Source organism: Phoca vitulina, unplaced genomic scaffold (assembly GCF_004348235.1).
Source record: "Phoca vitulina isolate PV1807 unplaced genomic scaffold, GSC_HSeal_1.0 scaffold32, whole genome shotgun sequence".
Lineage (NCBI taxonomy): Eukaryota > Metazoa > Chordata > Mammalia > Carnivora > Phocidae > Phoca > Phoca vitulina.
The window spans coordinates 3,437,147-3,459,465 of record NW_022589735.1 but is presented as its reverse complement, the minus strand read 5'-3'; the positions used below and the strand labels follow the sequence as shown (position 1 = coordinate 3,459,465).

Genomic DNA, 22,319 nt, shown 5'->3' with positions numbered 1-22,319 from the left:
ATGGTGGGGATAAAGAATATACAAGATGAGCCTGAGGTACCAGGTAGGGCTGGAAAATAAAGAAGTGCTCAAAAATAGGTAAATAAAATAAACTACAATGAGAGTATATCAAAGGGACATGGGAGCCAACAGAAAGAACTTCCAACGTCCAAAGCTGAAACAATCTGCACAACAAAATCTTAGGGTTGGACTAATTCAATAGTTAGTACTGGATTATTACCTCAAGTACAAAATAAATACTTATGAGTCCATAAATAAATGGTTGAATGAATTAATCAGGAAGAAGAAACAAATCTCTGGTGTAGAAGAATTCCCAATGATTTATGTAAACACGCCATCCTCAAGGGGATGGAGTATTAACTCCCCACTCTGTAAATGTGGGCTGTGCCAAGTGGCTTCCACCCAAAGGGGACAGTATGAGAAGGGAAGAAAAGAGTAGCAGTGGAGAAACCTGACAAACAGCACCTCAGCCAGGTGATCAAGGTTCACGTGAAGAGCATTAAGTCATGTTGATAACACGTACCTTTGATATGATGGGATGGTAGCACTCTACCTCTATAGTCTTCCTCTCCAAAACCCGTCACCCCAGTCTAATCATGAGAAAAACATCAAACAAACCCCAACTGAGGGACATTCTAGACAACTGGTCAGTACACCACAAAATGGTCAAGGTCATCAAAAACAAGGAAAGTCTAAGAAAATGTCATAACCAGGAGGAACCTCAGGAGATGTGATGACTAATGTACTGTAGCATCATGGCTGAAAGTGTGGAACAGAAAAAGGAAATTAGGAAAACCTAAGGAAATCTGAATATGGACTTTAACTGATGATAATGTATCAACATTGGACCATTAATTGTGACAAATGTACCATACCAAAAAAAAAGATGTCAGTAAGGAGCAAATGGGTGCAGGGTGCATGGGAACTCTACTATCTCTGCAATATTTCTGTAAATCTAAAACTTTTCTAAAATAAAAAGTTTATGTAACAAAACAAGAATATTAAAATAATGACTTCAGAAAATAGAATTTTGTTGGATACCAAATGCTGAAAATAACAGGTGCATAGTGATCTTTCCTATCTTGGCTATTATGAATAATGCCACAATAAACATAGGAATGCATATATCTTTTTAAATTAGTGTCTTAATTTCTTTGGGTAAATACCCAGGAGTGGAATTAGTGGATAATATGGTAGTTCTATTTTTAATTTTTTGAGGACCCTCCATATTGTCTTCCGTAGTGGCTACACCAGTTTGCATTTCCACCAAAGTACCCAAGCGTTCTACAACCTAAGTGTCCACTGATAAATGAGTAAGGAAGATGTGGTATACATACATAAATACACAAGCATGGACGTGCACATGTGCATGCACACACACACACACACACACACACACACTGGAATATTACAGAGCCAAAAAAGGGGTGAAATCTTGCCATTTAGGACAACATGGATGGCCTTAGAGGGTATTATGCTAAGTGAAATCAGTGAGGCGGAGAAAGATAAATACATATGATTTCACTCATTCGTGGAATCTAAAATGGTCAAATGAATAAATAAACAAAAAGCAGAATGAGACCTCCAAATAAAGGGAACAAACCGATGGGGAGTGTGGGGTGGGAGTGCGGAAGGCAAAATGGGCGAATGGGAGTGGGAGATATAGGCTACTAGTTACGGAATGAGTAAGTCATGGGTATAAGGCACAGCAAAAGGAATATTCTCGGTGATATTTTAATAGCGTTGTATAGTGACAAACAGCCACACTGGTGGTGAGCTGAGCATCATGTATAAACTTGGGGAATCACTACGTTGTACACCTGAAAAAAATGTAACATTGTGTGTCAACTCTACTCAAAATGTTTTTTTTTTAAAGGTGCATAATGATCAAAACCTGAAGAATGACCAAAAATTAATGCACCCAAGGAAGTGAGGAGAGGCCCTTCCACAAGTGATGTATGAGGACTTCCCCAAACCAATCCCAGAGGGACAAACGGGGCAAAGGCCTTCACAAGCCCTGATTCACATTTGTGCCTCAGAAAAATATGAAGTCACCATACTACAGGTTTCTTGGTAAAGCAATATTATTTACTCCATTCTGGAAGTTCCAGCCAAAGGAGTAAGACACAAATAAAGAAGTTTAACATACACATACTGAAGAGAATGAAGTACTTTATTAAAATCCCAGGCTCAGGAGTTAGATTCAAATTCTGCCTCTGCCATTTGCTACATGCATGACCTTGAGCGATTTCAATGAACAAAGGTCCATTCTCTTACTTTTAAAATAGAATAGCCAGGGCGCCTGGGTGGCTCAGTTGGTTAAGCGACTGCCTTCGGCTCAGGTCATGATCCTGGAGTCCCGGGATCGAGTCCCGCATCGGGCTCCCTGCTCGGCAGGGAGTATGCTTCTCCCTCTGACCCTCCTCCCTCTCATGCTCTCTGTCTCTCATTCTCTCTCTCTCAAATAAATAAATAAAATCTTTAAAAAAAAATAAAAATAAAAAAAATAAAAAAAAATAAAATAGAATAGCCAACACAGGAGAGGAGATCATCTTCTATAGAAGAGATCCAAAATGATAAAATGAGAAACTATCAGAATCAAGACTTCCTATTTGAAAGAAATAATCATTTTAACAAAAATAGAAAACAGATTTCATTCACAAAAAGCAGTCACAAACATCAACTTTCCAGCTACAGATGTAATGAGAAATACAGGAGCCTCTATTAAAGGAAAACTGCAGACCTTTCCCAAGGAAATTTGGATCAAGAGATGTGCCATGTTTCCAGATGGAACAACTTAACGGTAAAGTTATCAGTTCGTCTCAAATTACTTTGAAATTCAATCTAAATCTCATCTTCTCCAAGTTTTCAAAATGATTTCTAATATTATCTGGGAGAATAGGCAAGAAGAGCCATAACATTTTTTGAAAAAAAGAGTAACTTGTTACATGAAAAGATGACAGAGTAAAAATCATTACAAAAACTAGCTATTTAGAAAAGAAAACAAACAAACAAAAAAGAACCCATAGTTCGATTTCTCAGCATGCACCTCTGAATAAGCTTTAGATGGATTAAAACAGTATTTTTTCAACTCCCGGTCACAATCCATGAGTGGGTTATGAACACAGCTTTCTAAGATATGAAGTGTAATGACAGAGAAGAGGAAATAGTGCCCATTATGCAGAGTAAGAGTGAGCACTGCCCGTTGAAAGCTTCAACCACACTGGCTCACGGTACCAACTATTTCTTCCTGTCCCAATGCCACTGGCCTAATGCATCAAACATGAAAAATTCAAGCCATGAAAGAACAAAATGAAAACATAGGTGAACTTTCTATCTGGCCTCCGAGTTGGGGAGAGATTTCTAAACATACATCAAAGGCAGAAACTCCAAAAGAAAAAGCATGATAGACCTGACTGGGTGAAAACATCAAAACCCGAGTCTATCACAAAACACCATTAAAGGCAAATGACAAATCGCGGAAAAATGTGAAATATATAGGATGTATTCGTATCCTTAATATGTAAAACAATCACCTTGCAAATTACTAAGAAAAAGACTCACACCCTAAAAAGGAAAGCATAGGGTACAGCAGGCAATCCGTAAAGAAGAATTACAAATGGCCTCTATTTTTTTTCATATGTATAAAAAAATAAGAGTTAAATCTGCACTGTCATCGAAGAAGTAAAAAAAATACCAAACTCTGACAGAGTCAGGTAATTGCCTCCCAAGATCCATTCTTCTGCTTTTCTTTGGTAACAAGAACTTTGATTTTTAGAGGGCTTGTTGCTTTTGAGCTGAGAAGTCTACATTCCTCAGCATCTAGGTAGGGTCACGTGACTAGACTCAGCTCAAATGCAGACTGAGTCGGCCACAGAGATGGAAGCAGGATTACATCCGGATTCGTAGAGGTCTGCTAGAAGTAAAGAAGTGTGTTCTTTGTTCTTCCCTTTTTCCTGTTGACTGGATTACAGACAAAATGGCTGGAGCTCTAGCAGACATGCTGGCCCACGAGGTTACATGCTAACGTAGCCATGGCAACAAGATAAAAGGGTCCTTGATGATTTAGATGCCCCACACCAGCCCTGGACATCCTACTACTTGATTTACTTTGTAGGAAAATGAAATAAACCCTCTCTTGCTTAAACCACTGTTATTTGACCACTGGAGTGTTGGTTATGTACTGCTAAATTCTAACTAAAGAAAGTACCTTTTTTCTTTATCCATGCAATGAAAAAATTATTTTAAAATTCATAGTCTCTAAAGTTGGTAAGTACCTCTGAATAGGTATTCTCATACACTGCTTATGGTGTATGTTTTCTGGGAGAAATGTTGCTAGTATTCAACCAAAGAGTTACAAACTGCATATCCTTGTACCCAGAAATTCTACTGCCTGGAATGTATCCTATGAAAAAAATTAAGATACGTGAAAAATTAATACACGATGATGTTCACAAAAGCAGTGTTTGTAATAATGAAAAATTAGAGAGACGCTAAATGTTAATGAGCAGACTAGTTATAAAAAATACAGTACATTTATAGAATCAGATACCACACGGTCATTAAAAATCAGGTTTTAAAAGAATAATTGATGATATGGGAATACTATTAAGTATTAAGCTAATAATGAATATTTTAAAGTGGTATGTGATTATACTCCATTTGGGAGACTATGGGTAATTTTATTCTTTGTATTTTTCAGAATTTCTCAAACACAAACATGTACAACTCCTCTAAATTTTTTAATGTTACTAAAAAATCTGCATGTGTCTACTGCCTTTGAGCACACAGCTATCTGCTCCGTCTGGGGGGTTCCTTCTGCTCACCTCCACGGACAGTGTGTTCTGGTCCAACATGCCTCACTAGTCTGCACCTTAGAATATGCTTTCTGCTCCCCTATGAGTAGTCTTTGCAAGGGATAAGGAACACCTGACATGTGACCATAGTTCACTTACAGGTCAGAGGTTCCCACTCCAAACCAATCCAATCCCCTGCACCCAGTCCTGGGATCTACATGCTTTTGAGACACTCGCAGTATGTCGCTGTACTCTGAGTGATGCTCCTGAGGCCATCTCAGGTCTCCCCTTCCCCAGATACCAAGATGGCACTGTCCTTGACTCCCTGGGAGCTCCTGGCCTCACACCAATATTGCCCGTCTTAAAGCAAATGATCTTTAAAAGGAATGTGTTCTATGTTGATTAGAAACTGTGTTTAGCTGCAAGTAACAGAAAGCTTGATTAACAGTGGCATAAGTTCATGGAGCTTTACTCTGTGACATAAGAAGTTGGCAGATAGGGCGCCTGGGTGGCTCAGTTGGTTAAGCAACTGCCTTCGGCTCAGGTCATGATCCTGGAGTCCCGGGATCGAGTCCCACATCAGGCTCCCTGCTGAGCAGGGAGTCTGCTTCTCTCTCTGACCCTCTTCCCTCTCGTGCTCTCTCTCTCATTCTCTCTCTCTCAAATAAATAAATAAAATCTAAAAAAAAAAAAAAAAAAAAGAAAATTCTTTAAAAAAAAAAAAAAGAAGTTGGCAGATAGTAGTGATGATGTCGGTTCAGCAGGGACCCACATTCTTCCTGTGTTTCTGCTCAGTCATCCTCAATAGGTAGACTTTAATTCACAAGCTTTTCACCTTGCGGTCACAAAATGGTTGCTCGAACTTCACACACGCCTCTGCAGGGAGGAGGGACAGCACCAGTTGTGCATGAAAGCCAAAGCTTTCTCAGAAACCTCCAGAAGACTTTGTTTGTGTTGCATTGGGTAGCACTGAGTCAAAGGGCCACACCCTTAGCTGAAGAGAGACTGGAAAATTAGGACATGGCTGGACACACGTGCCCTCAAACAAAACCAGAACTGAATCGATACGAGAATGACAGCTGAAAGTATCTGCTACATGTTGGCAAGACTGATTCTAGAACCCCAAGGTCTTTGGGAAGGCAGTGTGTGACCGAACTGCACAAAGAACAGATCAAGTTATTCACATACATGGGGGGTATGTGTGTGTGTGAGTGCGTGTGTGTGCATTACCTAATGAAAGATGGAAAACTGATATCCACGGAGCACCTATTAGAACCAGCTGCTTTCGTAATTATCTCCAAGAATTCACTTCACTTTCCTAATAACCTCCCCAAATAGCCCTTATTTTCTGCTTTTGCAGATAAGGAAATGGAGATTCAGAGAAATTAAGTAGCTTGCCCAAATGCACACAGCTATTAAGTCCTGGGTCTGTGCTTCAAACCCACAACTGCCTGACTCCACAGCCCACACTTTCTGTAGCACACAACAATTATGCAACTTGCCTTTCAGCAAATTTTATCATATGTACCTGATCGGCAAATAATGCAGCAGAGTAGAGTTTGCATCCAAACTTGAAGATACATAGTTCAAGACTCATGGGAGGTCTGATGGAGAGCAACCTTCTATGGAAAACGGAAGACAGTAGGTATGCTAGTGACCATGACTGTGACCACTCCCTTAACCTGCTGCTCATGGACAAAGAGGCAACAAACCAGGACTCCAAAGGGCCAAATATTCAGCTAGGGTTATCACAGAAAAAGACTAGGGAAAACAACCCAGAGATTTTAGATGCCAACCTCAATCAGAAGTGTCAGAGTAAACCAAGAAGGAGGTCTGTCTCTACCACACGTAGAATGAACAGGAACTCATAACAGACAGGCAGTAGAAAGGGACCCGGTTTAACCTGGATATTTATTTATTTAAATACTGCTCTAACTAAAAGTGTAATAGATATGTTATAGACTTATATTTACACTTAGTTGTGTTCATTCATTGAACAGACCCTGTGCTGGGGATATAATGATAAATAAATGTCATAATCCCCACTTTCAAGGAGGTCACAATTTAGTGCATACACACGCCAGTAATATCAAAGGTTCCAAAATGTAACAGTATGCCCATAGTTTTAAGTTAACTTCCTTGTCTTCACTGTGTGAGATGAAGTATAGCTCTTCTGACCCCCGAGACTATGGTAGCAGTAGGTCAAAAGTCTAACAAAGTACTCAGAAGGCAATAAAAAGCCTTTGGAGTACCAGACTTACAAACCCAAATCCATAAAGAGATAGAAACATCCTAGCTCTAGACAACTATCACCTTGGGACGTAAGTGAACTCCACATGAAGACACATAAACAACATGTTATTGATGTATCTGATGTTAAGGGTTCTTATCATCCCACTTAGGAGAGAAACAGCAAAGGACCTGGGCACAGAATAGGCATTTAATAAATGGTGGATGGGTCATTGGTGGATGGATGGACAGCTGAGTGGACACACAGGTGGCTGGACAGATGGATGGAAAGACAGATGAACAGATGGATGGATGACGGATGAAGACACGTGATCACTACCTCCAAACTTAATCACTGCCCTCAATTTTAGAAAACAAAACAAAACAGAGTAGCTATTGGAGTGGCACCTTAAGCTTTAGATTTTATTTTTAAAAATCTTTAGAGATTTATTTATTTATTTTAGAGAGACAGAGAACAAGCATGAGCAGGGGGAGGGGCAGAGGGAGAGGAAGACAAGCAGACTCCCCGCTGAGCAGGGAGCCCGACCTGGGGCTCGATCCCAGGACCCTGAGATCATGACCTGAGCCAAAAGCAAGAGTCAGACCCTTAACTGCTTGAGCCACCCAGGCACACCTAAATTTTAATTTTAAATAGGCCTGAGAGGACTCCGGAAGCAAGGTATGTGAAGTCACAGATCAGTGTTATTTCAGTTCACTACTTCTTTCCCAAACAGGCACTTCCTAGGAGATACAGAGATAATCAGTATTTAATCCTGCTACTTCACAACATAGAGATCTGTATGATTCTTGTACTAGAAGCTCTCAATCCAAATGAGAACAAACTTTTGCTAGCTCCAGATATTCCCTCCTTCGCCTAGAAATGTTCTCTGTGTGCTCATGAGAGTCTGACTCAACTCTGAACAGAACGTTCTATTCCAAAGGACACTACGCTTCTGTCGTCAAGGCAAAAATATTTGCTTCCAGAGATACCTTGCACCCTTTGCCTAAACCAGGGAGGCAGGACACAGGGAGGGAGAAGACCGCCCTGGAGCTGGGGTGGATGATGCCATCTGTCCCCATTCCAGAGGAGCCAGAAACACACACAGCAGTTAGGTTCCAGCCTGAGGCCAAGCCCCAGAATGACTGACCTAAGAAGGCCACCAACCGGCAGCTGGCGCTCACTGAGCCGGCCTCCTCAGGCTAGGGACCTAATTCACCTATGATACCCAACCTTTTCAAGTATGGGAAAGCGCTTTGAAAACTGCAATAGTCAGAACTTCACCTCCGTGGTTCTGAAGTTCCCTCTCCCTGGAGCACATTGGAGTTCTTGAAATAATGAGATCCCCCAGCAGAACCCCTGTGTGTAAGTAGGTCTGCCTTCTCTCTGGCAGCAAAGCTCCTTCTTGTCAAGGAGGGGTCCTTGGGTCTACTGTTCTGGGGTTCAGAAAGGAACACACGCTTTTACCCGCCATGACACCATCATGATTTCCATGATGCAATAGTCTACATTGCATCAATTCATTCATTCCACAATGACTGAAGGCGGCCTAATCTATGCCTTGCACCAGCCGATGCTCTGTGCTGGGCGCAGTGCACACCGCAGTGAACCATCTGTAGGGAAAGCTGGGGCAGAAGTGGAGAGGACACATTGCCACAGCAGCCACCCTTTAAGACCTGGGGGCGTAGGGGCAGGGGAGGAAGGTTTGGGAGAAGGGCAGATGCCAGGTCCTGGAGCCTGGGGACAGCTAGTGGTATCCCCACCCTGAAGGAACTTGGTCACAGGGTGGGATCCCGACACCAATCAGGCCAATAGAGCAGGGGGACCTAATGCTGTCCCCCCAAAACTGTCCTAGCACTCTGAACAATCCCTGGGGATTAGCTTGCCTTAGGACAGAGTCTCCTAAATCCTAAAATGTAAAGAGATGTGGGGACAGGAATCCAGATCTCTTCAGCCTCAGCCATGCCTCTCAGGGGAACAGTTCCATAGGATTAACAGCCTCATAAAAAGAAGGGTTTTTTGTTTTTTTTTTTAACTTGGCTTAAAGTAATTTTTTGCAAGTCATTTTTGGGGAATATTTCTTGTCCCTGTGCATTGGTACATGATCAGAATTCTGATCAAATTCCCTGTCTGCACTAATTCTCTGGTCTTAGACATCCAACTTCTAAATCTGGTTTCACAACATCAGTATCCCCTGCCTAGGTGATTTCTGACACCGGGGCTATGCTCACATCCCTTGCTGGGGTGGGACCCTTAAGACTCACTCGATTGCTAGCCTTGTCCCACCTCCACATGTGACCTGCTGGAAAGAGCCTTTTAAGAGACTCAAGCATAGACAGAGCATAGCCAGGCCAAGGAGACCAAAATAAACTGGGGGCCTCGAGGCTGGGGTAGGAGGCAACAGGCCCGTGTAACTGCCTTCCTGGGATACCAGGCAGATAGGGAAGAGGAGGGCTGTGCTGGTTTTTTACGCTGATCCGGCTACACAACAGAAGTTAGCATGAAAGATGTGCCCCCAGCACCACCTGCTACTGCATCCCTGGGAAATCTGAAAGCCAGAATTCTCTTTCCTACGACCCCCTGGTCATCCTCATCACCTCTTCCACCCCAGGATCACGGCGCCTGCGCTTCCCAGAACTTCACCTCCGTGGTTCTGAAGTTCCCTCTCCCTGGAGCACATTGGAGTTCTTGAAATAATGAGATCCCCCAGCAGAACCCCTGTGTGTAAGTAGGTCTGCCTTCTCTCTGGCAGCAAAGCTCCTTCTTGTCAAGGAGGGGTCCTTGGGTCTACTGTTCTGGGGTTCAGAAAGGAACACACGCTTTTACCTGCCATGACACCATCATGATTTCCATCTGTCTCTTCCCTCCGTCTCCTCAGACTGAAGAGATCTGCCTGGCTGTTCTGTTTTTGTTTTGTTTTGGCTGCACTCCCAACCAATGTGAATGTCTAGTACCATATATGCAGCCGACTGCTGATTCTGTGCTTTATCTGCCGTCCTTACATATCCCTCGAGTTAAATCATCAAGGCGACATTCCTACTTCCTTCATGTCTAATCACCACTTGTAGTTTTTAAACAGAGAATCAGCATCATCACCAGTGAGGTAATAATGATAATGACATAACAGCTGTAGGTTCTGAACTCTATGTTTACAGTTGAAACTGAGCTCACCCCTTCTCACCACACTTGTGGTGCCCCACCTTCCCCGGCTGCCCGCGGGGTGGCAGCCCCTTGCTTTCTTCCAATTATAATCTCAATTTATTTTTTATTGTAATGCTGTCTTTTCTTTTCGATAGATAGCAGGGCAATGGAAGAAAAGTCGACTTCAGGACAGATTACAAATGAATTTTTATCTTTAAAGAGCTGGGTCGGAAATGTGGGGCTATCAAGAAGAGCCCAGGATGGGGGGGTGGTGAGCGATGAGCCCGTGCCAGTGCTGCGATAAACTGCAGAGAGCCAAGCGTGCTTCCAGAGAGGAAGAGAAGAAAATGAGCAGGGACGTTAATTCTCTCACCTTGCACAAAGCCTGTGAGCGCTGGGCTCGCAGGGAAGGCGGGCAGTCTCCGAGAGCAGAAAGCACGCACCGCACGGTGAGGGGTACTTGAGAATGTGTGGCTGTATGTCTGCGGGTTTTTCTTTTTCCACAGGAAAATGGACGTTCGATTTAGGTTAGGAACACAGTCTGATGTGAGTGTAGAAGAATGAGTTCCAGAAAAGCCTTCAAATCCCTGCTCTGTCATTTATTAGCCATGCGGCCTTGGGCGCGGTACCGCATGCTCTGGATCACAAATGTTCCCACCAGTGAAAGAGAGGACATTCTTTGGTCAGAGGAAAGAAATGTACACATCACGTGCTTAGCTGGTACACATGGTAAGCACCTTGTACAGATGATCTCTTATTGCCATTTTAAACACTGTAGACTATGGTACATCTATATAAAGGACAACTCTTAGAATGAGGTAGCATGTTCAACACTTGGCAAATACTCGTTGAGAATCCAGACAAAATGGCCTCACGTAACTTCCATTCTAGGTGGGCAAGACGAGACAGTGCAGAAAAGAGGTCAATGTGATAAAGAAGAAGGGGATGCACGGGACAGAGGAAAACAAGGAGGGAAGGGGGACAGCAACTGCTGGGGGGGCTCCCGAGAAGGTGACCTTTGTGTAGAGATTTGAAGAGGGGGCTGATGGAGCACGCTGTGTAGGTGTCTGGGAACACGGGGCAGGCAGAGAGGGCTGGTAGTGTAAACCCCGAAGCAGGAGCTCGGAAGGCTCCCCCGGGGGCACCCATGGAAGCCCGTTTGCCCCAGGGGCCGAGCAAGCAAAGGGTGCAGCAGCGGGAGATGGGTACCCACCCACAGCAGTACATCTGATCACACTGGGCCTTGCGGGTCACTGAAGGGATGTCCGCTCTTCCTCTTAACCAAGATGGGAAGCCACTGGAGTGTCTTGAACAGGGGATGACACCATTTGACCTACATTGTACAGAACTGGTTTAATGAGTACGTTCAAAAGAGAATGGAGGGGCCCAGAGTTCAATTAGGAAGCTATTAGAATAAAATAGGAGGATGTCTTGGACCACTAGGGGAGTGGCAGTGGAGGTGGTAAGAAGCGGATATATTTGGAAATCTCTTTGAAAGCAGTCAACGTGATTATGGTGTGTGAGACAAAGAGGATTTCCTTTTCACTTCAGCAAATCAAAATACAGAGGTGGCATTTATTAAGATAGTAAATACTACAGGAGGAAGGAGCAGTTTGGGGGCAAAGATCAGGGGTTTGATTTTGGACATGAAGTCTGATATGCCCACGGGCATCAAATGGAAATGCTGAGTGGTCATTACATGGTTAAGTCTGGAGCTCAAGAGAGCAGTGTGGGCAGGGTGGCTAGAGGGAAGGATGAAGGGGGATAGACACACCCCCTCAAATACACATCTGTGTACTTAGATGAAAACATATCTATGACATATAAAAGTGGCAGGGTACAAAATATTACATAGAATGTAATCCTGATTTAGGATGAGTAAAGTTTAACAAGTCCATGAGTATATGTATATTGAAAATAATGGGAAACACACACAACAAAAAGCTAACAGAACTGAAATCTGAGACACTTTTGCCAAGCATTTAGATTTCAAAGAATATGTATTAATTTATAAATTTAAAGAAAAATCAGGGCAAGAGAGGAGTGCCATTTAGGCAAACTTCCAAAGCCACTAATTTCTAGCACAGACCCTTCTCTGGACTCCAGTTACTACTGTGGCCACCCTCTGCCTCAGTTTACCCTTCTCTCCCTTTGTATCTTTAGCTCTCTCCAATCAGTTGCTGCCCCATAGGCTTCCGAATGACCAGGAGAACCTCTACTTTGGCAGAGCTGAACTCACAGAAGCGGAAGAACCTGAGTTTAAAACCAAAGTCAGCAGTTATTCTAAGAGCCCTGACTAGTAAGTTTCTCTTCTTTGCGGTTGCCAATTTAAGGTTTTTTTTCCCCCCTTTAGGTCATGACATTTAGAATAGCAAGGCCCTAAAAATTAAATGTTCCTTTACATGTTTAATTTCTGGCTGTCGTGAAGCACAGAAGTGAAGGAAGCTGAATGGATACGGGAAGGTGAAGACAAACCACCTTTAAATTGCAAGTTTGCAAGCCCGAGGCCTTCTCCCTATTACACAACAAGCATTAAAGAAAAATGTTCTTTCCTGGATACAAAGATAAACCTCCATTTTGCTAGAAGCTTCTGCAGCAGGATTCTTGTAGGAGTTTCCCACTGAGACATTCCAGCTAGGAAGAAGTCTTTAGTCTGTCTCTCTGGCACCACCTCCTGTTCTCGGTTAAACACTTCCCCCCAACTCCACTTGTGATAACTAATGGAATTAGACAACCGTCTGTCAACCCAGGACTTTCTTCCCCCAGAATCTAGCCCTCGGGTTGTAATCACCATTTGAGAAGAGAAAATCATTGCAGACTATTTTTCCACTGTTTCAAATAGCTCAGAGGCCGGGAAGCTGTTATTCCCTCTTCAGCACGGCCCTGCCGCATAGACCTGTCATCCCCTTTCCTCCCTGGCCTGAGCCAATCGCCGCCCACACAACCCCCCCCCCCCCCCCCGCCACCCCTACCTCCCAGCCCCTGCCAGGCTGGGAACAGATGACAGCATCACAGCCTTCTCCAGCATTCCAGGTCGCCTGCTGACCCATAGCCCCCTTCTCCAAAAGCTAATCTGTGCCAACAGAAGCAAAGAAGGAGCTGTGCTCAGAGAGAGTGATGTTCTCTCTACTTCCTCCTCAAAAGACAGAGGAGGAGGGAAGCAGAGAGATTCTGCAGAATGCCTTCACAATACTGCTGCTTGTGGAGACCACCATGACATTCTCTGCTTGACGGCTGACACTCCAAGATTTGGACAAGTGAGGTCCCCCCACCCCCCAGCTGTACAAAGGCACTAGCCTGGGACTCTGGAGGCTTGGGCTATGAGAGCTCCATCCCCACCCACTGTCTGACCTCAGGGAAGGTTCTCTCTCTCATTGAGCCGTCGGGCTCCTCTGCTGGCAAATGGGACCAGCACAAAGATCCCCGGTGGTCCAACTCTTTTCCTACAGAGGCAATGTAACGTGGTAAAGCATAAAAACAGAGTCACTCTGGGCGGGGTCTGAGGCTCCATCCCTTGGTCCTCACGGGAAACCGGAGGCATCTTCAGGAACACGAGGGTCCCTTCAACATGGTATGGAAAAAGAGAAGTGACATCTTTTCCTGATGTTATATCCTACAGCTGCAAAATTCTCACCTCAGCAACGAGGGAGCCTCAAACCCCTCCTTTGGACGGAATAAGGCTGCCAAGCCCAGGTCAGGGGTGGAGGGGGTTGTTTGAGAGAAGGGAGGACAGGCAGGAGGGGGCCAGGCTCAGGCTAGAAAGGGGGGAAACGTTGGCTAGTTTAAAAATGTATTCTGATGACTCTAATGGGAAGAAAACTCTATTTTCCTCTTAGATTTTCAACCACTGTGAAGAAATCAAGGAACAAGTGCCTCATATCTTTCACTGAGGATTGAAGAAAAAGCAGCAGAAGTAACCCCCCCAAGCTAAAACATTCATGTCAGATACAAGAACTGACTTCCTAACTGGGCTGGCTATTGGGGACTGGAAAATACTAAGAGAAATTTGAGGCCAATCTTTTCTGGAAAACTCTTAGAAAAAGCACAGAAATCCAGGCTTAAGATGAGATTTCAGTCATATATATATATATATATATATATATAACAATCACTTTTCTGTACTTTAGGGGCTGGCCTGACAGAGATGAGAGATTTAAAAGGTCATGACATCATTGAGAGGTGTGAGAGGAAATATTCCTAGGTATTCAAGGATGACCCCACCCTCTACAATGTCTTCAGGGACCACATCAAAGGAGAGATGCCAATAAAAAAAAAAAAAAATCAAGAGAACAAATAATCAACCACTTGGCTTTGACTTCCTAGAAATGCTCTTAAAACTTAAAGCTGAGACAAGAGAGTTCTGATTTGCAAGAACTGGAGATGTTGTAATTCAAAGACCAAAGGCTAGAAGAAGTAGAACGCTCTGAGATTCGCAAGACAAGGTGCTAGACCCTGCCCTCACATACCTTCGACACTCACATCCAGCACTGATCCAAGTTGAGGCTACAAGAAGTACCATTTTGGGAAGGAGAAGAACAGGTGGAGGCAGGTGAGCCCCTAAGAAAGCTTCTGCTCACCACTGTTCTCCCTGTTCTCCAACCCAACTCTGGGTCCCAGGCAGGGATAAGGCGCTTGTGAAACCACAGACAGGTGAACAGCCCCAGTGACAAAGAAGACCTGTGCTCTCCTACCAAGTGGAAATTCAATTCGGGGCAAGCTTTATGGAAATACCCTCTGCATAAAATAGAAATGGCTGCCAAGCAGATCCAAGGACAGAGTGCTGGAGAGAGCAACCTCACCAGTCTTTCTTGATACTAAAAGATTATGGAAGTATATCCCAAGTTTTCTGTGGCCCTGACCTCCCCCTTGCACCCTCTCCTTCCCCTTCGCCATCCTCCCTCCCCACGCTTGTGAGAGCCTCATGGAAAGAACTGTCAAATCAAAGGAAAAGGTCAGCCTTCCCTCCACTGTGTCCAGGTGAAATGTTATTAAGTTCAATGTTGCATTTCATATAATGACCCTGGGGACTTATCACTGCCTTCACTGCCCATAGTATATTCTTATCCCCCAGGGTGAACATTGATCAAATCTGTATTAAATAGTTAAGCATTATACCCTGATAGGGGAGTATAGTCTCCTCCATGAGGATGTTGTTGCATATGTAGTAAGTTAACTACAGCCACCTGGTCTTATCAGCACGTAGTTTCTGCTTCCCCCTCACGCCTGTATAAAAACTCCGCAGTAAGTCACAGCCCAGAAAGTGGGTCTTAAACCAAGGAGGACAGTCTCAGAGCCTCAGGCAAAGAACTGTACCCAGTCTGATTGATACCTCAAGTAACAGACTCATCACTGCAAGCTTCCAAGGTGATATTTCTTAGACAAGTGCCAGATGATGTGAGACACAGTGTGGAGTTCCAGAGCTCCTTCCCATGCAGAGGCAGAGGACTTCATAAAAGCAAACCACTGACCCACGAGCCAGTGGAACAAAAAATAATTACAAACGACTAAAAGAACTGATGAAGGAAATATAATTTGGATTACTTGTTTTGGAATACTGTTGTTATTACTTTTTTATTGTTGTCATTTCTGATGGGTATATGAAGCCCCTTCTCATTCCTCCTCATTTATCTCTTACTATTAACCTAGTAGTTGACGCTTTTTCAAATATTTTCAAATGAAACACTTTTAAATGGCATTCTTGTTCTCACTGACCTTTCAGGATTCTCGAACAATACTCTTTTCTAAGTCTCTTTGTTGTTTAATGGCAATGCAGTAACTTGCGAAGGTTCAGTAAGAATCTGTTTTGTTTTTACCAGAACATAATTAAACAAATGCATGGTACAGGCAAGGCCATACCTGGAGTGTTATATTTGAGAGTGAATTTCATTTAATCAGGCGTGACAAGTCTACCATTAAGAAATAAACATTGGGGTGCCTGGCGGGCTCAGTCAGGAGAGCATACTACTCTTTATTGCCGAGGCAGGGGTTCAAGCCCCATGTTGGGCATAGAGTTTATTTAAAAAGACGAAGAAGAAGAAAGAAGAAAGAAGAAAGAAGAAAGAAGAAAGAAGAAGAAGAAGAAGAAGAAGAAGAAAGAAGAAAGAAGAAAGAAGAAGAAGAAAGAAGAAAGAAGAAAAAGAAAAAGAAGAAAGAAAGGAGAAGAAGAAGAAGAAGAAAGAAGAAGAAGAAGAAGAAAGAAGAAAGAAGAAGGAGGAGGAGGAGGAGGGAGGGAGGGAGGGAGGAAAGGGAAAGGGAAAGGGAAAGGAAAGGAGGAAGGAAGGAAGAAAGAAACAGGCACTGTACTTCATGTGCAGACTTCCCATGAAACCAGTCTGTTACCTTACCATGGCAAATCAGGAAGCCTGAGCAGATCTGGGGCCCCTGAGGAGAGGTGAATTCACCCCCTTGTAGAGATACCACAGGCAAAATGGTGGAGGTGACTTTCTTGGCTTGGCTTCCTCATCTCCGAATAGAAAAGTAAATAAAACCAGTAAATAATATACCCAGAATAACAGAGACTATTGAAACTTCCTCAGATTATTAAGAAATCCCCAGACAGAAGTGAATTTTCTGGGTTTTGTAGTTTCTTCACACCACAGGGCTTTAGGTTTTCAGACCATACTCCAAGGGGGCGCATGTACATGAATGAACATTTCTTACTGCAATTATATAAATGAATCAGACCCAAACACAGGGAGATCAGCTTTTTGCTAATCAAGAGGAATTTATGGGGATTAGCTGTGACCCTAGCACTGGTTTACAAGGTCCTTCCACATTCTCAGCCAGACCTTCCAAAGAGCATCTTAACACAATATTCCTGTGATCGCCACCACGAACAAGGCACATTCAAGCATCTTCACCTATGTGCCCTGGAAAAGACAATACGACCTACGAAGAGGGGAATGCATGAACGCACACACCCTAATCACCCTCTCCCATTACCAACAGAAGACATTTAGAAGAGACATGCGTCCACGCGCGCACACACATTCATTCACGCACAGAAACGTGCAACATTTTCCATGGAACAGCAGCTACCATGGAGAAAGCCCAGCCCCACAGAAGGCAGATGCAAACTTCCATCCTGGCTCTCATTAAGGAAGGCTCAAAAGCGGGCCAAGGCCAGAGGGACAGCCTTACTTTCTCCATCACTGAAACATCCGAATAAGGCCAACCTTCCCTGCCCCTCTCAGCCTGGGAGAGAAACAGCTGGCCCTGGAGAGTTTTTCTCCTTCTGTGTGTTCCCTGGCTCCGTGCTGCAATCCGAGCAGAATATATTAATGAAGAAATGCCTTTTGGAGGGTGGAAGACTCTCCACTGTTGTGACCTCTCTGCAGTCTCTGTTTTGAAACGCGGCCTTGAGAAGTTCAAAGGACTTAGAGATTCAAGTTCAAGGAAGACCAAGACGCACCCCAAGGCGGGCCGTGGTCTGAGACGCGAACAAACCTGCCCTTCTCGTGTCACAGCCGACATGACCGCTGGAAGAACCTAGTGCATATCCTGGTCTCATAGAATTATTTTCCAAGACTCTTAGCTCTTCTTTTTCTTTTTAATGGTAGCTGAAGGCAGTTCAGTTTCAAGTCCCTACACAAGCTGGAGTACTTGCCAAGTCCCTCCATTTCCCCCTGTGTGGGCTCAAACAGCTTTGTTAACTGCCAGCTTCCTAGCATTGGGGGCAGAGCTTGGCCATGTCAGCCTCCCTCTAGGGGGTCTCCTGCAATCCCCACTCACCATTCTTTTCTGTCTTGTGTTTTGGTGGCTCAGGCTCCGGAAGACACGGACAGGGCCCGTCACAGAGGATGGTGAGGCTTTTTCCAGTGGAACAAGCATGGAACTCCAACTTGCACTGCAAAGGAGAGACAGAAGAGGCTTTAAGAATGCAGCTGAGCAAAAGGACACAGTCAAGAAAACCAAAAGACAACTGATAGAATGGGAGAAGATATTTGCAAATGACATATCAGATAAAGGGCTAGTATCCAAAATCTATAAAGAACTTATCAAACTCAACACCCAAAGAACAAAGAATCCAATCAAGAAATGGACAGAAGACATGAACAGACATTTCTCCAAAGAAGACATCCAAATGGCCAACAGACACATGAAAAAGTGCTCAACATCGCTCGGCATCAGGGAAATCCAAATCAAAACCTCAACGAGATACCACCTCACACCACTCAGACGGCTAAAATTAACAAGTCAGGAAACGACAGATGTTGGCGAGGATGCAGATAAAGGGGAACCCTCCTACACTGTTGGTGGGAATGCAAGCTGGTACAGCCACTCTGGAAAACAGTATGGAGGTTCCTCAAAAAGTTGAAAATAGAGCTACCCTACGACCCAGCAATTGCACCACTGGGTATTTACCCCAAAGATACAAATGTAGGGATCCGAATGGGTACATGCACCCCAATGTTTATAGCAGCAATGTCCACAATAGCCAAACTATGGAAAGAGCCAAGATGTCCAACAACAGATGAATGGATAAAGAAGATGTGGTATATATATACAATGGAATATTATGCAGCCATCAAAAAATGAAATCTTGCTGTTTGCAACAACGTGGATGGAACTAGAGGATATAATGCTAAGGGAAATAAGTCAATCAGAGAAAGGCATGTATCATATGATCTCACTGATATGAGGGATTCTTAATCTCAGGAAACAAACAGGGTTGCTGGAGTGGTAGGGGTGGGAGGGATGGGGTGGCTGGGTGATGGACACTGGGGAGGGTATGTGCTATGGTGAGCACTGTGAATTGTGTAAGACTGATGAATCACAGACCTGTACCTCTGAAACAAATAATACATTATATGTTAAAAAAAAAAATAAAAGAAGATAGTAGGAAGGGAAAAATGAAGGGGGGGAAATCGGAGGGGGAGACGAACCATGAGAGACTATGGACTCTGAGAAACAAACTGAGGGTTCTGGAGGGGAGGGGGGTGGGGGGATGGATTAGCCTGTGATGGGTATTAAAGAGGGCACGTACTGCATGGAGCACTGGGTGTTATGCACAAACAATGAATCATGGAACACTACATCAAAATAATAAATAAATAAATAGGGGGGAATAAAAAAAGAATGCAGCTGAGCAGACCCCCATATGGCTTCCCCAGGAAGTGGCCAGTGCCACTCCAACCAGATAGGCTCATGGGAGCAAAGACAGAGAAGGAAGGAGTGCATTTCAGGTCAAGGTCCGAATGGCAGAATGCTGAATAAGAAATGGCCTTTTATGTCTTTCCAAATGCATGGGGTAACATCTAGGATCACTGCAGAGCACTGTGGTGCTTACTTTAGTCAATGATAAATGTAACTATAACTATTAACAGAAGTATTTTTTTAAAAGATTTTATTTATTTATTCATGAGAGACAGACAGACAGAGAGAGAGAGGCAGAGGGAGAGGCAGGCTCCCCGCAGAGCAGGGAGCCCGACGCAGGACCCGATCCCAGGATCCCGGGATCACGACCTGAGCTGAAGGCAGACGCCCAACCATCTGAGCCACCCAGGCACCCTGTTAACAGAAGTATTCATCTGAAACAACATCTCGGAGTCCCAGGGGTCCACAAAGGCCCACCCCACAGCAGAAGGGCACCTCCCCCTGTTTCCTTACTCTTAACATAGGGTGCTTCTGCCCCAATGCAGTGATCCTAGGCCCTCTCAGCTGCTCACACGCTCTCCCTGGGCATGGAGGCAGAGTAACCACCTAGTTAGCTCGCCGGATGGTGTATATGAGGCCCAGCCTCAACCCATCTGGAACAAGCAAGGAGTGACTGCTTTTGCTTCAACTATCCCAAACCTGAGTGCTACACAGTCGTTCCCCCAGAGGATGCCTGTGGGTGTCTCTAGCCTGGGACTGGGTGCAAGCACCCATTTAATTCTCAGATTCAATGGTGAAGTCCAAAAGCCGGCATCTCTTCTTGTCAACCCTTTATCAGTCACACTAGTAGTGTTTTGGCCACTTTCTGCCAGTTTCACTCTTTCTGCCACTTTTATCGTCAAGTCTCAATGGATTCAGAACACAGGCTGGAAAGGATGTTATTTATAGGTGCAAAAGAGTACAACAATTAACAGTATTTTTAGAATCCTGACATCTAAGGGATAAGAAACAGACTCCGACAAGTTAAATAACCCATAAAATATCACGATGATCATTCAGGGTGGATTCTAAACCATGTCTGAGCGCAGGGCTAGGCACTTGCTGGTCCCACATCACTGGTCCTGCCACGTGCGCAGGCTTGAGAGAGCAGACATCCCATACGGTACCCCAGGCTGCTACTGGCCTGGATCTCAGTTTTCTGACACTTCATTCCTTTTCCAATTACACAATTCTCAGGATCCAGGCCTGCATGTAATCAGCCTTTTGCTAAGGCCCACGGGCCCAGAACCATGTTTGTATCTGGTGGAGGTTCCAAGGAAGAGGAGACAGGCAAAATTTACTAAGCACCCACTTTGTGTGCGGTTCTTATCGGGAGCCATGGGGAATCTTTTAAAAGAAAAAATAGAAATACAGTCCTTGCCCTTGGAAAACACAAATGCATACTTCTGAAAAGCCCACTAGCATTTGCAAAGCAACACGCCTGAGGACAGATGAATACGAGAAGGCCGAGCTATTCAGTCCCCGTCCCGATTACAAACCGAGGGCAAGAGTGCTTTAAACCTGGCTCTAAACATCCTGGAGTCACTCTGGGTAACTCCAACTGTCACCCACACGGTAGCCAACCTCACGGAGAAAGCACAACAAGACAAGCCTATGGGGTGATGACTTCCCTTCGATGCAACTTCCTTTTGTACGTACTTGTTAGGCGTCTAGTATGTGCCCAGTGTGGCTGGAGGGGTGGTGAGGACTGGAGGAAAGGCAGCCACAGCCCAGGCCTCCAACCTCAACAGACTTCATGAGGAGGCACAAAAGAGCACATCCCTCTAAAGCCATGTGGCCAGGACTGTGAAGTGGGCAGGAGTCGTGTGTATGGAGGGATGTGGCACAAAAAGCCCCACAGGAATGGGATGGGCCTACTGCCAGCCAGGTGGACAGAACGCACGCCAAGAGGAAGCCTGGAAGGGGGCAGGGGGCTGTCTGTGTAAGAAGCTTCTTCTTAAATCCTGCAGCCTGTATGCATGTGCCCAGGGCTAGAGAGAAGACCACGGTGGCCAGTCCTGCCTCCTCCCTCCGCCCCACTGCTCTGGAAACAATCCTGCTTCAGTTCTCAAACTATTTTCTCAACAGAATCCCCAAAGCTAACTTAGGGGCAACAATATATTTGTATATGAAAATTTATTTTGTAAAGTCAAAACTTAATACAGTATTACTTACTCTAAAGCCTTATCCTACTGTTACTAGAATTGCCTGTTCATATCTATGACAGACTGTAATACTCTTCCCAGACATTCTCTGGCCTCCCTGAAAGAGGAATCTCTGCTCCGCTCACCGCCCCGGGGAGGGGGGTGGGGGGGAGTGGGCTTCCCCTCCCCATGGACATCAGTCCTGGCCACGTGACTTGCTCTCTCTGGGGACTGTGAGTAGGCGTGACAGGCCAGGGTTGAGCAGGTGTTTTAAGAACCACGGCTTACTTTTATCACCTCTCTTGCCATTCCCCCTACTATAAATACGACATAAAGCCAAAAGGGCTGATCCTCTGGCCTGGGGCCCGGAGGGGAGGGCGGAGGGCAAGGACCAGAGCTGCAGCTAACCCACAGTGAATACACAACATGCGCAGGAAGTAATGGTTGCTGGCTGCCATGAGCCACTTATGTTTGGGGATCCTCTGCGAGCACAGCGTAACGTATCCAAAGGTAGCAGCACTGACTTCCGACTACACCATGAGGTCCTTATCACCTGGAAAAAGTCTAAGTCACTGTCTTATCCCGGGCACATAGTAGGTGTTCAGCAAACAGTTGCTCAAAGATACAGGCAGAAGGTGGTGGTGCTCCCCGGGCTCCTCCAGGCCTCTGTTGTGGTCCCCAGCAGCAACCACCCACCCTCACAAGGAATGCAGGTGCTGGAGCTCGGGAATGTTCCCAGTGAAGCATCCTTGACCCACACCTGCTGCCTGAGTCCTCTCTGCGAGCTCCACGTCCAGCACTCGGCCTTCCAGTCTCCCTGCTCACCCCCGTGCATCGCTGGAGTCGGAATCTTGTCCATCTGCTTCCCAGATGCCC

At 44.8% G+C, this 22,319-nt stretch overlaps 1 protein-coding gene across 2 annotated transcripts in view; it reads right to left on the bottom strand.

The window, feature by feature from the left end:
- The window catches only part of SPOCK1 (SPARC (osteonectin), cwcv and kazal like domains proteoglycan 1), a 525,232-nt gene that overhangs the window by 87,667 nt on the left and 415,246 nt on the right, over positions 1–22,319 (bottom strand). For both annotated transcript variants that reach the window (XM_032425035.1, XM_032425034.1), the window contains one exon: positions 17,896–18,010. In XM_032425035.1, coding sequence (XP_032280926.1) covers positions 17,896–18,010 — 115 coding nt within the window. The remainder of the gene's footprint in view (positions 1–17,895; positions 18,011–22,319) is intronic.